Here is a 15,976-nt window from a genome sequence, read left to right as displayed (position 1 = left end):
CGGCTACTCCCTTCCAGCACTGCAGGTGAAAAAAAAAGCTGGCTTGAACGTGAAGGAAGTGACAAAAAATATCTGCAGGTTGGCCAGAGGCAGGTGGGAACAGGCTGAGGAGACAGAGGTCCGTTCTGTCTGGTGCCACGGCTGCATAGATTTGGTGTCTAAAATCCCTTGTGGGCAGAGAACAAAACGGTAGGAGTCATTGGCTGCAGTTAACTCGGGGGGCTTCTGTGAAGCCAGGTGTGTGAAAGCTTGAAAGCACACATTTTTAAGCATTATTTAAGCGTTATTTTCTGAAACGAAGATAAAACTTGATATGCAAAGTCTGCACACTTAGATTTCATGCTACACTACACCCCTTGGGGTGGGCCTTTATCTTACATTTACATCGGGATGTTAGGCAATATACCAGCACCTTCAATTTACTTTGACTCTGGTGACTGCTAGTTCTTATCACGTGGACTGATGCAATGTGCTAAAATGTTTTAGAAAAGCTTCCTATCTGGTGTTTGGTCACTAGGTTAAAACGCACTATGTACTTGAAGCAGATGTTAATAAACATGATGAAAGAGTATAAAAAGATAAATGATACCGAGAAGGAAGTTGAGAGTCTTTTCTTTACCCACCCGCCTATTACAGGATTAAAGGGCGTTTAATGAAACCAGTAAGTGGTACACTAAATTGGAACAGAGAGGAACTTTCTTTGCAAAAAGTATTGGTGAACATTGGTGAACAATGTCAGCATGCGTGAACTTAACAGATTTCTGAAAAAGACCAGGCATTTAAAAGCCCCCAACAGCAAAATGTCCTATTAGAACGTTAATTGTATACAATTCAAGAGTACTGAATAAATTTTGAACCAATTCTACTTAAAGAGGATTAAAAGAAAAATCTATCTGGGGCAAGTTATGCTACAGCTCTCTGCCACAGCGTCCTCCAAAGCAAGTTCTAGTCAGCACAGCCAAAGGCGATATTGAACTATTTGGACTGTCAGGTTTATCAAGTGTAGCAGTCACTGTGTTCCTATGATGGGCTGTGATCATCAGCTTATTTATGTTGAATACAGCTTTGGTCTACTGACCTGAACCCAGATCATGATGTGGCTGAAAACTAAAGGGGGATATCCGAACGGGAAGTGGATGGCGTCTGAATGGCCTCTGACACCGACCCGAATGGTTGCTGGAAGCTTCGAGTGTGCAGTGTTTAGTTCTCCTGCAAGTGAACCCAAGTTCTGCTCCCTTTGAGAGACCTCAGGTTGGCTCTTAGTGGAAAGATTAAGACCCTGATGAGTAGTGTACTACTCCTGCCTGAACCAGCCCAATGGCAGGGCTGCTAGCCTGACTGAAACTATTCCCAGACAGTCTGAAACAGCCTCTTCTGCTTTACAAGACCTATAAATGCTTTACAAGCATTTATACATGTTCCCAACAGATGCTGCTGCACATCTGCTCCACGCAGGCAGCACCTGCTTACATCCCAACCAACTCTGCTTAGAGGCAGCTGAGGCTTAACAAGTCTACGGCCACAGCTGGTATGGCCACACTGATCTGCAGCTGCATTGTCTCTTCATCCTGGAAAGTGGGATTCTACTTTTCCCTAGCTTCCCTTCCGCACTGGCCAGAGGGAGCCACACAGTTTTCAGAGGACATCCTTAGAGGTAAAAGCTCTGTGCTTGTCAGTTGTTGAATTTCTGAGCTGTTCGGTCTTGTCTTTTCCTCCTCCCCCAAACAGTAAAATGGTTGCTGGCACTGTCCAGGAATTCATCTCTTGGCATTTTAATATGCATGAGTATGATCATCCAATTGCTACAATTACACTGTGGGAATCTGTTTCTAAAAATACACCAATCTCTGCTGCCCTTCAACACTAGCAAGAGATAATGTATCATGTTTCCTAGCTGCCAGCGGCACGGAGGATGAAGCTAATCAATACAGTTGGTAATAACATAAAACCAACAACAACAATTATAATTGCAACTGATTTCCCTTTCATTTGAAAACATCATCTTGTAGCCTGCATTATCACAGCTTCAACTGAACAATGCATTAACATGATCACGTGCTTCCCTTTCCGTGTGCTAATTAGAATCCTGTTGTTTAGCTTGAGAGCATCTTTTGAATAGCATGAAGGGGTTAGGTTTGGTATGAGAGCCCTAAACCAGTTCACCCTCTGGCAGGTGCTCAGTTGCTATCCATCAGCGTACTTCCACTGAAATCGGTAGGAATCTACCTGGCTGCAGCACTCAGGATCTAATGGTGTATTTTGTCTAAGGAAATGTGTGCGCGCATCATCTTTTGAATGCAAGGTGCAGCAAACTGCTCCCTGCTCAGAAACCTGATCTTCCATGTTCCAGCTTCTCTTCTGCATTATTTAAATCGCAAGCGAAAGCACTGTCAGTCAGTGGAGGCTGCAAAAAAATTAACATAATGCCAAATTCAATTTTTACCCTTAGAAAAATCATATTCTGAAAGGATTTTGTGTTACAATAATCGCTCTGAGCTTAGATAAGCTACTCGCAATGTATGGCATTACTCAATCTTATTAACAGTGGATCTTCTGGTCCAAAATAACATGTTTGTCTGGTGAGTGAAGTGGGGGTCTGGGAGCCTGACCTTCTATGTTCTGGCCAAAAGTCACAGTGTTTAGGACATTAGACGTATGCAAATAGGTATATTCCAAGTTACAGCACTGACTGCTGAGAAAATCCTCTTACATCTCTATTCTTCACTTTTCCTGTCCATAAATTGACAGCAATAATATTAGAAATGGCAAGGAGCATTCATGAATTAACATGAATTATAAAGTTTGTCAGTGCTTCACAGTTTTTCGGTGAGTGGCACTAAATCAATTACACCTTGGTCTGCGTCTATCAAGGACATCCATTTTGAGGCCAGGATCCACGGGTGAATTCCTCTGGATGTGGGATTTCCACCAACGGTTCTTGCTTGTGGAGAGGACCTGCCACCGCTCAGGAAAGGCAGTGGGAATGAAGGGGAGTGGATGGGGAAGCTATGTGCTGCATCCATGCAGTAATCCGGAGTTGCACCCAGCTTTGCACCTCGGCTTCAGTGTTTCAGCCAGTACAGCTCGTTGTACTTTTATTCCAAAGTTGGGATGTAAAAGGAATCTCGCTATCCTCCACGTGGCCTTTGTACTTTTACATTCAAATATTTCATTTTCCCCTGGAGACTGTGAAAGTCTGTTGCTTTGCCAAGAATGTATCTTCTACAGAGAGCCATATTTTCTCCCTGATTCTCATCTGGATCTCTTCTAGGCAGTGGATATCTTTCCCATTAAATAGAAAATTTCTTAGAGAGCAGCCAGGAAAGAATCCTCTCTGCCTCTTTGAGCATGCAATGCTAGAGCTGCTACTGCAGCTTGTCATACATTACGATACTGTCAGCACTGGCTCTTCTCCCTGCACAAGGGCTTTAGGGGCCAGATGCTGACAGAGCCACTGAGCACATCTCGGAAACATCCAGCCCAGCGTCTCCACCAGCGCTTGGTGACGGCCAGCTCTGCGGCATGAGGGTCTGCCTCTCTGCTCATTCAGAGTGACGCCTGCTCGCAGTCCCCGGCACCAAGGGAGCGCGGCTCTTTGCCATTAGTATTTGGTAGACTAGTACTGAAATACTCTTTTCTCTGCCGCTGAGATTTACTGTTCAGCTTCAATGAAAGTTTTTGCTCATTAACCAGACTTTTATTCCTACTTTTCAGAGTCATAAGAAAGCCCCATTCTGCAAACTAGGAGTCAGCTTAGCTCTGTTTTGCTGTCGCATCTGCCTGCCAAGAGAGACTTGCAGATCTCCTTCAGCCACCTGGGATAGAGCTGCTGGAAGATAGCTCCTTCTCAGGGCTTTTCGTGACGTGACCCCTTGGCATCACAGCCCTGGTCTAGCAGGGCACCAGTGTGGAAACTGAAGTTTCAAAACCTGAACAAGACAAGAAATGTGTAACCTTTGGAGAATGTTGGAGCCAAGGTGGTGTTTCGGAGCCAGCTACTATTCTTAGAAGAGTCGTGAAAGTCACCGTGTAAAAATAAGAACCAGTACAGTATTAGCAAAGAGTTGTATTCATGGTATTTCTGTGAGTAAATCCCTCAGCATTAATTGGCTTGGCTTCAAGTTCAGAAACAGTTCATCAAAATAAGGCCCATCTCGGAGATTTGTGTATGGGGTACTTATCTAAATGGGAAAGAAGTGCCTGTATCAGGTGCTCTGAATGGAGTGTACCACCACTTCCCTTCCTCCCCGCAAAACTTGCCTATATTTCACAGGTCAAGAGGAGAGCTTTTCCAAGGCCTCTGAAAGAGTTAGCCACCAGAGAATTGCCGCAAGACAGCAACATTGGATGTATATATTCCCCCTTTTGAAAATCCCCCCAGCCACTTACCCTGCTGTTGTTGTTCTGCTGTCTGGCAGGGGCTAGATGCTGGCTTTACACGTGGTGGGTGCTCTGCCAAGGTACAGCCAGGCTTCGAACCTTGTGCATTTCTAACGTGCCTATGCCTGAAGATATCAAACGGGTGTGGGCTGACCAAGCAGGGGCAGCTGAGGGCTTACGTTCCACATATCTGGATATGCCAGAGCCCTTTGGGACACACTTCTTAAAGGATGCTCACGTTATATCTCTGCTGAAACAGAACAAAATTCAGAGTGGTTTGGTGTGTGTGGTGGGGGAGGATATGATATTATATATCCTCCTGCTCAAATTGAGTGCCAAATGCAAAATCCAGCCCTCAGAAACAGCAGACAGGACTTACTCTAAGGAGGACTGTACCCCTAAGTGAGAGGGTAGTTTGAGTGCATCCGTACACACAGTTTCATCATCTATGGTGAGTGTAATGAAGGCAATTTTTCAACTAGGGAAGTTTTTGCCTGCTGGAGGCGATATCAAAAGACCGCAGGGCAGTAGGCCTTCTCCTGCTCAGGTGAAAGTTGTCTGCAGGAACAAAATACAGACTGCTCTTGGGGACTGAGAGCACAGATCCTGCCAGGAGGACAGGGTCTGAGGGAAGGCAAGGTGAGCTTGCACCTCTACAACCTCCCTTAGCCACACTTCTGCAAAGGGGTTATTGAAGCCTGAAGTTTGCTGTACGATGTTGCTCCGCACGGTGGGAGGGCTCCTTCCTGTAGAGACTGCGCTTGGCTCATTTGCCCAGACTCTATGCTGGGGCTACTGGAAATGCCCTCAAATGTAAAACCTTGTCTAAAGCCCATCAAAGTCACTGGGAAATTCCTGCTGGCTCTGAACCAGGTCAGTGCCATACAAATTCCTGGCTGTTGCATTTATCTCTGCCCTCCTTATTTTTGCTTTGCATCTGGGTTACCTGGCACTGTTCTTTAGCTTGGGTTCCCAAGATGTTTTAACATACCCCCTTTGTTTTAAGATGGTGGATAGTAAATAAAGGGCTGGTTTCAGGCTGGCTGTGAGCAGGGATGGCCACAGATCCATGCTGATGGGTTAAAGCTAGGATGAACTATGTGGGGAGTACCTGTCCCATTACCATTTTGTTGAGAAAAAAATAGAACTAACTACATTCAAATCTGGTTCATCTGCTATTTCAGATTTTGAGGTTTGCCTCAGAAACTTAACTCATTTCTTACAGCTGCAATCAGATATTGGGCATCATCCTTTCCTACTTGGGGGTCACATGAAATTTTTCCAATGGCTTTAGCTAGAAGAAGCTGAAACCTCTTGCACTTGCTCAGGTCAGTGTGAACTTTAGTCAGGATCACGTCGAAGAGTGAAACGCTGGATCTCATAATGCCGTGTCTCTAGAGCTGGTCTTGTGGTTTTACTCACCATGCAATCCTCACTCATGAATCTAGTCCCACCAGAGTGAGCTGACTCCGCGTGGGTTACGCTGCAGAGACAGGCTGCTTTATCTGACGCAAAAGTAATCAGGCATCCGTGTCAAAAAACCTGATGTCCTGGCCCTAAGGTCAGAGCCGTGCGTGTTAACTCCCAAGACTTACGCTGCCCAGTGATGTCAGCAGCATGAACCTTGCATGAGTAAGCAAGCTATTCTTTCCTCTAATAAAAGTTGTTTGATAGTTCTGCACGGTGCATTTAAACTAAGAAGTAGTTTTGCAGAAGCGGCTATCAAAGCTGCGCATCTCATTCCAAAATTTCACACTACAGTTTTATGAGCAAAAGTTAGCTATATCTGAAAAACAGTCAGAAGATAAAAGAAGCCAGAAGTTAAAGAAATAAAGAGGGTGTGTAATTAGGATTAGCAATTCAGATAAAAGACAGAACCACCTAGTGAAGATTTCACATTTTATTGTTATTAAAAGTTCATTATCAAATTGGCACAACACATAAAAATAGATCTGTGGTGAATGATACCTATTATTGTTATTATTATTGCCAGATCATTTCGTGCACACCCTCACTTTTTAAAATCAGAAGGTAACAAACATAAAACATTTCATCGGCTAACTGCGAAACCACTGTTACTGCAACAAGGAGAGGCTGTACTTTCTGTTGACTCTACTCAGATAATGCAGACAGAAATATTCCTCTATTCATACTTAAAAATAAGCCCAGGAGAATGAATAGACACACTTTCAAATATATCCCAGCTGAAAATATGGACTGGAAAGTGAGGGCTGGAAATACTCCTTTTTCCTGTGGACCCATTTCCATTGAAGTCAATGGGAGTTTTGCTGTGGTCTTTACAAGCAGCCTGATGTAGCTATTTGTTGACAGATGGATCCAATAGCCCAGCAACAGAAGCTAGGGAGGACCTGTGGCAAAGTGTCAGTTTATTATTTTGATGTTGCACATGCTGCTGAATCTCCTGGTTATAGTAATTGTGCATGTTCTTAACAGCAGTGATTGCCGGGAGGAGCTGGGAGGGTGTATCAAAGCCAGATAAAGCGTCTGCAGCTCATTTCTTCTCCCTGTTTGGGCTGACTCTAGTTCTGACCCTGCACGCCATTCATTGCAAAGTGACCTGTACCGGTAAGCTTTCTGACCCACAGGAGAAACTCGGAACAAAACTCGCAATTACAAACACCTGCTCAGGTCACTAGCTCTTAGTAGACTTGTGTGGATGTAAAAAAAGCTTTTCCTCCTAACTCCTATGCTTATGCAAATAAGCATTTAGGGCGGCCCTCAGCCTGATGCTCATCCACATACTGTCATATCAGTTCTGTGGGTGCCAGGGAGGCTGCTTAGAGCGGCTGCCAACAGGCTTAACAGAATTGCAGTTCTGCAGTTTTCTGTGTAAAAGCCAACCTCAGCGATGACAGCAGCGCTGGGGATTTCTGCAGGGAGCACCTCTCATGGAGGCAGGACGAGCCTCTGCCCAACACACTGCTTGAGTGTCTGCAGGAGATGATATCTTAGTGGCATGGCTACCCCTAAATTTTCCTATTATTTATTTAGGACCCTCTTTCAAAGAAGGAAGGTAAGAACATAGCGCCAGTTCATACCTTCCAAACTCGGCCATGCTGTTCTTTGCAGTATGTTTTGATATGGGGTTGCAGAAGGCAGCAGCTAATGGTATGTCAAATGCACATCCTTGGGAAACTGTCACCCCATCCAAAGCCCGGGCTCTTGGCTGGCTCCGAAATGCCCACTACCTCTCCTCTGAACTCACGCTCCATTAGGACTATACTACATTACGCTACCACAATGCTACTAGCAAGCTTGGGAGTACTGTGGCCACTTCATTGCCATTTCCTCCCTGGTGACTAGCTTTAAATCCTGGAAGATAAAATCACAATGCTGCTCCCACACGTTAAAATCTCTAGGCTTTACTCTCAGCCTCGCTTCAGGAGCATGACAGGGGTGGGAAACTGGCAGAGCAGAACGGTGAATCAGGCTCTCTCTTTGGTTCTCAGGCTGAACAATTTACTCAAAACAACCCTCGAGAAAGATGCTATGCCTCAAGCAGATGTTACATTCAACCGGTTTAGCAATATTATGCCTATTTCTTCTCAAGCTAGTCAAGGAGAGGAGAGAGAATATAATATATGTCAGTGCAAATTCACATAGACAACATATGAATATTTAGTACAAAATGTTCTTTCAAGGTGGGGCAAACATTTCTAATTGTGACACAAAAAGAAGGTATTGCGTAACATTTTTAACAACTTGGCTGTGAAAAAGCATTTCTGTGAAATATGTTTAGACAAAGACTATCTCACACAATACCGAAGTAGTTCAAGGCTCCTTCTGAGTAGGCAATAAACTTAGGTTTTTAAAAAAATAAATTATATCGCTTTATCACAGCCAATTCTAAACATAACCGAGTAATTTGGGGGCAGGTTTTTTTGGTTGTTTTCACTTTTTCAGAAAAAAAATAAAGCTATGCTAAACAGAGGGATTTCACTCTACATGGTTTTTACCCATTCAAGGCTTCCTTCATTTCAAGATTAATTTCCTGATTCACAGGAAACAAAGGAGATATTCAGCTAACAGATTCTAGCCAGAGATTTCCAAAGTCAGTTTGTGCATTCCCTTGTTCCTGAAGAATCAAAGCTTCCAAGAAGCTCACAGACTGTCTGTCCCTGCTGAAAACAATACAAGCTACTGGGAGCAGAGCATGTTGAAAATCTGGCCCAATTTGGAAACAGTCTGATTTCAACTCTGGTAGGGCTTATATCCCAAAATGAAGGTCTGAATAATCCCTCAATTCTGGAGACTAAAGAATTCAGATACAAATTTTGCAGCACAGTCTCCCATCTTAAATTCTTAGGCATTTGCATTTGGCTCTAAGTGTAACTGAACTTTTAAGGCCTGGGTGTCCTCTGACTTACACTGTGTGTAAAAGCGTTCGGTGGTAGCTTCTGCTGCTAGCCAACGTAAACCGAGCATGCATGGAGCAGCCCTTGGTTACATACAGACCTCATCCTTCCTTCACCTGCCATAGCCTGGTACTACCCAAGAGCAAAAGAAAAACAAAAAGGCTTCTGAAGTTTTTTTGCACAGACAACTGGACGTGGACACCCTAAACTGTGATTTTTCTGCCCTTTTCTGAGCGCTCAGCCAAACCACAATACATTAGAAGTGGGTTCCCAGCCCTTTCCACCTCTAAGCCCAGCTTGGAAAGCACAGCAGGCAGAATCAGGTGGCGGGCACTGCTCTCGGTAGAGATACGCAAAGGTAAAACCTGAGTGAGGCTCAAAAAAGCACTTACTCAAGACAGACAACTACTGGAGCAGGAACGCACTGGAGTGCACAGCACAGCAGGCAGTATCCTGGGGTCCTCGTTCCCGATGGAGATGCCACTGGCACAATGGTGCTGAGAGCTCATCTTGGCACCCCTTGCCTGTCCACTGTGCTGTGCCGAGCCCGTGCAGGATAAGAAAGGTTGGAGGGTGCCCCAGCCTGCCTCAGCTACCAGGAATCCTAAGGGGCAGGAAATACAATTCAGCCAAATCCCTTGTTCTGGGCTACAGCAAAAGGTATGGAGGGGAAATCCCTAATTGGCTTTGTGCTACCAGGAAGATCTCTTTTGGTTTTGCGCTGTCATAGGGTCACGGTGCTGTTCTCTCCAGTCTGGTATTTATGGCCCACCGAACTATCAGGGGGACCTCAGGCAATGGCACCGCATCAGGAGACCCGACTTTACAACTATGTAGTTGGAGAAAACACTAAGCAAGGTGGGTGCTAAATATCTCTCCAAACAGAATTTCATCTTCTACCTGCATCTGCTTTAGAGCTACAGACTTTTCAAAGCTGGAGAAAAATCCAAACAGCTCATGTAGAAGCACCTTTCCCTTGGATTTTTATTATTATTATTATTATCATTATTATTATTTTTAAAGAATATATTTTGTACCAAAACACTGTCAACATTCTTTATACAATGGAAAATGATGCAGTCATCATGTATCATGTAAAAGAATAAAAACAGAGCAAGACATTTCATATCGAGATTCAATCTAGTGCAGAGTCTGATGTAAATCTTAAAGCCACACACCACATAAAAAGATCATCTGAAAAATAACAGACTCTGGCTTAATTTGGAAAAAGAAAAAAAAAGTCAGGGAACTTCAACGTTAAGGCTAAAACTTCTGGTTTTAACTTTTATTATGTAGGTGGCAGCCTTATTCTCAATTCATTCACACCAGCAGCACCCCATTGGCTTTACAAAGAGATTTATGCTTGTGTGAAATAAGAATCAGGCCTTTATGCCTTTGTGCTCAGAGGACTCTGATTGACCTCAACAGGCTTTGGACTGGAGCCACAGTCGGAATTTCAGCTTGCAGTCTAAGGCTTCTTAACTGCAGGCCAAATTAGCACAAAATGAGGCTTTGCAACTGGCATTCTATCCTTAACTTCGGATATTCCAGTTCTGGTTGCCTTAAACCACATCTTTATTGCAAGCTTAACATAGTTCTATTTGTGAGGTTCTTCTCTGTGTTTTTTTTTTGTTTGTTTGTTTTTAATACTGTGCTACAAAAATCATGTTTGTATTCTGTGTCTGAGAAAGTCCCTGTCTTACATGGTTTCAAAATTGCCTAAATATACATTTATATCATAACTACTCAGAAAGACCTGCTATAGTCTGTTGTGAGCAGCCAAGGAAAAAGCGTAGTCCTAAAGAAGTCAAAAAAAGTGATTGTGTTCATTTATAGTGTAGCACAATTACTGTGTTTGTACAGCTCTACCTACTATTTAAAAAGCTGCTTTAAAAGTTATTATTCATGTGCAGTAGCTGATTTTCAAGCATTAATAACTTGGCTGTCTAGACAAGTTTTAATTGTCATATCAAAGGCCGAATATGTTCTTAAATAAATGCAGAAAATCTCCCGTCTCCTCTGGAAAGAGGCTGGTTGCTGAACTAAGAGACTGCCAAATTTAAAATTTTTCTTGAGTTATAAAAGCACAGCTAAACCTACAAATTTGCTATTTAAGTTTTAAAAACAGACTGACCTTAATTCAAACCTATCCTGTGCAGCAAAGTTAGAAAGCCCTGAAAAACAGTTTCTAGTGAATATGCAAAGAGTTCCCCCCAACCCCCACCAACTACCACTCCCACACTTTCCCAGGGCCTAGAGGGCTTCATTAAAATGTAACTAAATGTTCAACAGGAAACATGATTTTTTCAAGAATGATATGTTAAGTTTACCCAAAGAACCTAAGACATTTTGTACATTCAAAATGTTTACACTTTGCTGTTCTTAACGACCAGTAATATTGTTCATTTTTACTAATAATACATACAATGAGTATAAATAAATAAACTACAGATAAGCTTTAAAAATCGTATTAACAATACATTGTGCAAAAACTTGTAACGATCTACATTCTATGCAAATACCCTGACTAAAATATACAGGCTGTGTCCTGACACCCTCATTCAGTTTTTGCATGGTCCTTGGGCCAAATCAGCAGGTGGGAGCGATCAGTGAAATTCCACTGCAAACAATGCAGGCAAGCTGATTTACACCAGCAGAAGAGCTGGCCCCCAGGTATGTGCAAAAATCCCACAGACATCAATGGGAATTGTGCTCGACTAAGGACTAGACAGTTTGATTGTACCCCATTAAAGTGAATGGGAGTTTTGTCACCGATTTCCATGGAACCAGGCTCCTGAGGACCTCAGCATGTGACCCTGTGTTGTGCTACACTACTCCACTTCAGTGCAGAAACAGTATTTGCAAAAGAAATCTTTTTTGTTGTTGCTGCTCTTCAGTAACTGGTTTTACCACTGCGTTTCAGAAATTGCCTTTCTGTGAGATTTAAAAAAAAAAAGACTGCAAGTCTTTCTGAATCCATTCCAATTTGATTATCCAGCACAAGTGAGCTATTTTGATCCAAGAAAAATGGCTCAGTGTCTATTAACCAATAACGTTCTTCATTAGGATAAACAACAGCCCAGTTCATTGGCATATGAGGAAAGGACTGCACACGGGGAAAGGAACGGGGCAGCCTTCCTACTATAGTTGTCTCCAGAGCCGGCTGTCACTTCTCCAAACAGATGATGGCACCTGAGCCGCTTTGGATTCTACAGTTCTAACAAGGTCAGCCAAGTTTTGTAAGCTGAAGATCTCCATTTATCTTTATTGTGTCAATTGCTGACAGTGTTTCAATACGATGGTAAAAATCAAAGAGCTGATGTCCATCCACAAATATTCTAAAACGGGGATGCTCACAAAGTATCTCAACCTGTAAAAAATAAAATTATGAGCCATGTTCACAATGTAACTGGGAACTTTTATTTCACAGGACACAAAGAGCACTCAGTTTGCATTTAAGTACTGTTGGTATTGTTGCACATTTTGCTACTTACATACTATGTAACAGAAAGGGCAGAGAGCAATTTGCCCCCACAATCCCAGTTACACTGTGATGAATCTGCTCCTACTTCACAGGGGCATTAATTCAATCTCACACTGTCATGGCCAGAAGGACTCTGGATCCCAGTCCTGTGGCTCTGCAGGCTACAGTCCCTTTGACATTAGGGAGGTTTTGCCTCTTGGAATAATGCCAGAAACAGACCTAAATTGCTAATTACAGTGGGAAGAAACCGTATCTCCAACGCACATTTTGCACATCTTGCTACAATTTGTTGTGGCAGAATGAGCAGGCAGTTCCCTCTGCAACACCCTCCAGACTTTGATAATTTACTGGAAAGGAGCAAAGATCAGTGGAGGAATAGGTTTGCCCTCTGCTCTCACACACTAGTGCTGCCCACGCTCACACAGCAGCTGCACAACCAAAAAGGCTTGACTGTTGTGGAGGTGCCCAGCCCAGGAAGGGACTCCCTGTCAGACTAGACCCCATACGGGGGGCTGGGGTGAGGGAGATTCAGTGCAGGATGGCCTGAATTCAGTTTGACCGTTGAGAGGAGGTGCAAACAGGATCAGGGAGGGATACAGCTCCTCCTAGAGCCCTGCAGAAATGCTCTGCAAAGGCAACAAGGCCTGGAATTGGACCATCCACTCTGAACAGGTCCGGGGATTCCTGATATTACTGTGGCTCAAAAGGGTGCCCTGTAGTTAAGCTTCGCAGGAGCTGCCACACCAGGAAGCAGGGAGTTGAGGGCACAGAATGAGTGGTTATAATCCTAGCTTGTACGCACCCTTGGAGACCTCTGGGTTTGGACAGGCTAAGAAGAAAACACGCAGGGAATCCATGAGTAAATCCTGGGTCATTTCTAGAGGCTGGTGGTCTGCAGTGAAATGCTGCTTTCAGGCACGTGACTCTCCTGCTAGAGCCAGTGATAAACTGGGTGAGTCCAGACTTAGGGCATGCTGCACTAGAGGAAGTGGCAGTGGACAGTCTAAGAGAGCTTAATTTTTTCATAAGCCTTGTCCCAGGGGGACCTGGTAGCGCACCACGAACCAGGGAAACACCCATGCTGCTGTGTAGCTCCTGTGTCATTGCGGCAGGTGCATCCAGCCTGAGGCCTTGTTATGTAAAAGATATGGTTAGCCTCAACACTGCTTACGATCCACTTTTTCAGATCACCCTGGGCAACACCAGAATGATAACTGAACTGGATCACAAGTAATTGGCAAGAACACTTAACTGTCCATTTAATTTATTCACTGAGAGGGAGACTATCAAGGTACAAAGTCAACTGGGAGCCTAAATTCCATTTACGTGTTTGGGGGGAAAAAAAACCCTTCCCCTTCTACAGTAGCTCATGCCAAAGATGTGTGATATTGCTGTCCTCTAATGTAAATTTTGATTAGCGGGATATCCACAGAACATGCTCTGGATAATTCATCTAGCTTGTCTGAAGGCCCAGCCACCACCCACTGAAGCTAGCAGGATAACCCTCTCATCAAGAGCGGGACCAAACCTCCAAGCCCTTTCAAGCGCGTTTCCCACGTGCACCAAAGGGTGTTGCCAGTTATGACGGGAGAGTTTGTAGGAGCGAGTGGAGCACAATCAATTCACAGCAAAACCAGTCACAAACACCCTTGCAAAACCCAAGCATCTGGGGAGACAGTGAGCTTTTGGGGCTGGGGGAGATTATCTTGGGGGCAAGAAGGATTAAGAGAGTTTGGCAGCTGGTCAGAGCATTGGCATTTATCAGAGGGGCCACCAAGGTTTCATAAGAGGGACGGAGAGGAGGAGGAGGAGATTTTTTCTGGGTCAGCCGCATGGAGAAGGCATGCAGCCTTTTTTCTCAATGTAGCCAAACAGCTGAGAGAGGAGAAGCCCTCTGCAGCTGCATACTTTGTTAGTCCTGATTAGCAAAGACATCTTCACATAACCATAAACACTACAGATGGGAAACTGCTTCTAGGTCAACCCAGTCCATCCCTTGCACCACAGCATTTCCACGTACACCATTTTCAAGTGACTACTGACTCGCACTTGACACGAGATTTCATCCCAAGGGTCAGAAAAGAATACCACTATCGCTTAGTTATTTAATCTGCTAACACAAAGGGCTATGGTCAACCTCAGTGTAACATCCCTGCAGACAAAGGATGAGCAAGTTCCTCATAAGCTGCACTAAATTGCCAACAGTAGGCCCATTAAAACAAAACAAAACAAAACACACATCAAAATACATGGCAGTCCAACAGAGTATTTACATTCTCCAGTAATAACTGGAAATGCAGTAATAATATGGAGGTACTTCTTAATTTATAGCTATAAAACTAAACTCAGGAAGTGTGCTTCATCGCAGAGTGTTACTGTCTCCAGCTTGTCATAACACCCCCGTGATGTGTTTACGGCCCCACGTGAAGTGCCTGCGGTTGCAAGCGGCAGCAGAAGCAGGAGCCCCACGCAACTTTTGGTCAGCACAGCCAATCTGGCATCCACGGCCTCAGCCAGAGAGAAGCGCGGGCCACCCTGCGATTCCACAAGGGCCAAGTCCTACCCTGCGGCAGCAGCTCTGACCTAAGGACACGTTGTGAGCTACGGATCTTAGTACTCACCCGGAAGGGCTGGTCCGGTATAAACGGAAAGTAAGGAATAGACGATTGCTCTTCCCCCCATTCTCCGGCCACGCAGGAGTTTCTGACAAACTGCCTGTCGGTAAACACCGCTTTCAGTTCAATGGCCACGTCTGCAGGAGGATCCTCCGACTCCCCGCAGGTCAGGCTGATGCCGAAGCTGCAACGCCAAGAAAACTGCTCTCATCCAGCCAGGAGCAAGCAAACGAACCCCAAGCGCCGCCGGCCTGTTTCCTCAGCTTATTAAAACACGCGGCGGGGGAACGGCAGCTCCCCAAAGCTCGGCAGGGGCAAGGGCACGACTATAGCATATAGAGCATACATAGGTGTGCGTGTGTGTATGCATATACACGCATACACACACGCGCACGTATACACATCTATATGTACACACACACACACACATATGGTCTAACGTGCGTCCTCCTTCACCCCAAGCGAAACGCCGGGATCCCCTTACAGAAATGCCCCCTCTATGGGTCAAGGGAGAAACCAGCACGCTCTATTTAAAATGATAAAAATAATCCGCCTTGGGGAAGGAGGGGATTTCGGGCGCGGCGGGTGTCACCTCTCGGGGTTGAGGTCCACGATGCCCATCACCAGGATCTTCTTCCCCGGCCTCATGCCCCCTTTGATGTGCCCGCAGAAGGGGACGATCTGCAAAAAGCGGGGGGGGGGGGGGGGGGGGGAAGGACACGGCGGTCACTCGGCGTCGGTGGCCGCCGCGCTCATGCGGGGTGGGGTGGGGGGGGTGTTAAAAAAGGATTAAAAACCAGAAAAAAGGAGGTTTACCAGGCGAGGGAAGTACACGTCAGCTTGCACCGGGGATCCCAGGGAGTTGTTTAAATGCCCGTCCTCGATTTTCTACAGGTAAAAAAGCAAGCGGTGAGGCCGGGAAGGCGCCGGCCAGCGGCTGCCGCCGCCCTCGCCCCCCGCCCGCGCCGCCTCCCGGGGCCGGCGGCACTCACCGGCGCGTCCCGCTCCGCCACGGTCCCCGCCATCTTGTGGAAGCGGCGACGGCGACGACGGCGCGGAGCGGAGCGGCGCGGAGCGGAGCCGGCGGTGCAGAAGTAGGAAGGCGAGAAGGAGGAGGAGGA

At 45.3% G+C, this 15,976-nt stretch overlaps 2 protein-coding genes and 1 long non-coding RNA gene across 11 annotated transcripts in view; 2 read left to right on the top strand and 1 right to left on the bottom strand.

Moving 5' to 3' along the window:
* The window catches only part of LOC138066901 (uncharacterized), a 20,385-nt gene extending 13,661 nt beyond the window's left edge, over positions 1-6,724 (top strand). Inside the window, exon 2 of the long non-coding RNA XR_011140585.1 lies at positions 3,715-6,724. This is a non-coding gene — a long non-coding RNA (uncharacterized lncRNA). The remainder of the gene's footprint in view (positions 1-3,714) is intronic.
* Positions 6,266-15,976, bottom strand: LGALSL (galectin like). The gene is made up of 5 exons (XM_068940700.1): positions 15,848-15,976; positions 15,672-15,743; positions 15,448-15,536; positions 14,862-15,039; positions 6,266-12,126 (listed from the first exon to the last, which is right to left on the bottom strand). Exons 1-5 carry the CDS (start codon positions 15,878-15,880, stop codon positions 11,983-11,985), a joined length of 516 nt encoding a protein of 171 aa, XP_068796801.1. The 5' UTR covers positions 15,881-15,976; the 3' UTR covers positions 6,266-11,982.
* Positions 15,666-15,976, top strand: part of LOC104151855 (uncharacterized) — a 37,604-nt gene continuing 37,293 nt past the window's right edge. For 6 of the 9 annotated variants that reach the window (XM_068940694.1, XM_068940698.1, XM_068940696.1 and 3 more), the window contains exon 1: positions 15,884-15,949. Coding sequence is in view for 1 of the 9 variants with exons in the window: in XM_068940689.1 (XP_068796790.1) it covers positions 15,726-15,749 (24 nt within the window). In the remaining 8 variants the exon portion in view is untranslated. Of the gene's footprint in view, positions 15,750-15,874; positions 15,950-15,976 lie in introns of those variants that run through there. The other 3 variants (XM_068940692.1, XM_068940689.1, XM_068940695.1) reach the window with 3 other exon arrangements.

This window comes from Struthio camelus, chromosome 3, assembly GCF_040807025.1.
Source record: "Struthio camelus isolate bStrCam1 chromosome 3, bStrCam1.hap1, whole genome shotgun sequence".
Taxonomy (NCBI): Eukaryota; Metazoa; Chordata; class Aves; order Struthioniformes; family Struthionidae; genus Struthio; species Struthio camelus.
The sequence above is the reverse complement of the archived record's forward strand: the minus strand, read 5'-3'. Positions and strand labels throughout refer to the sequence as shown.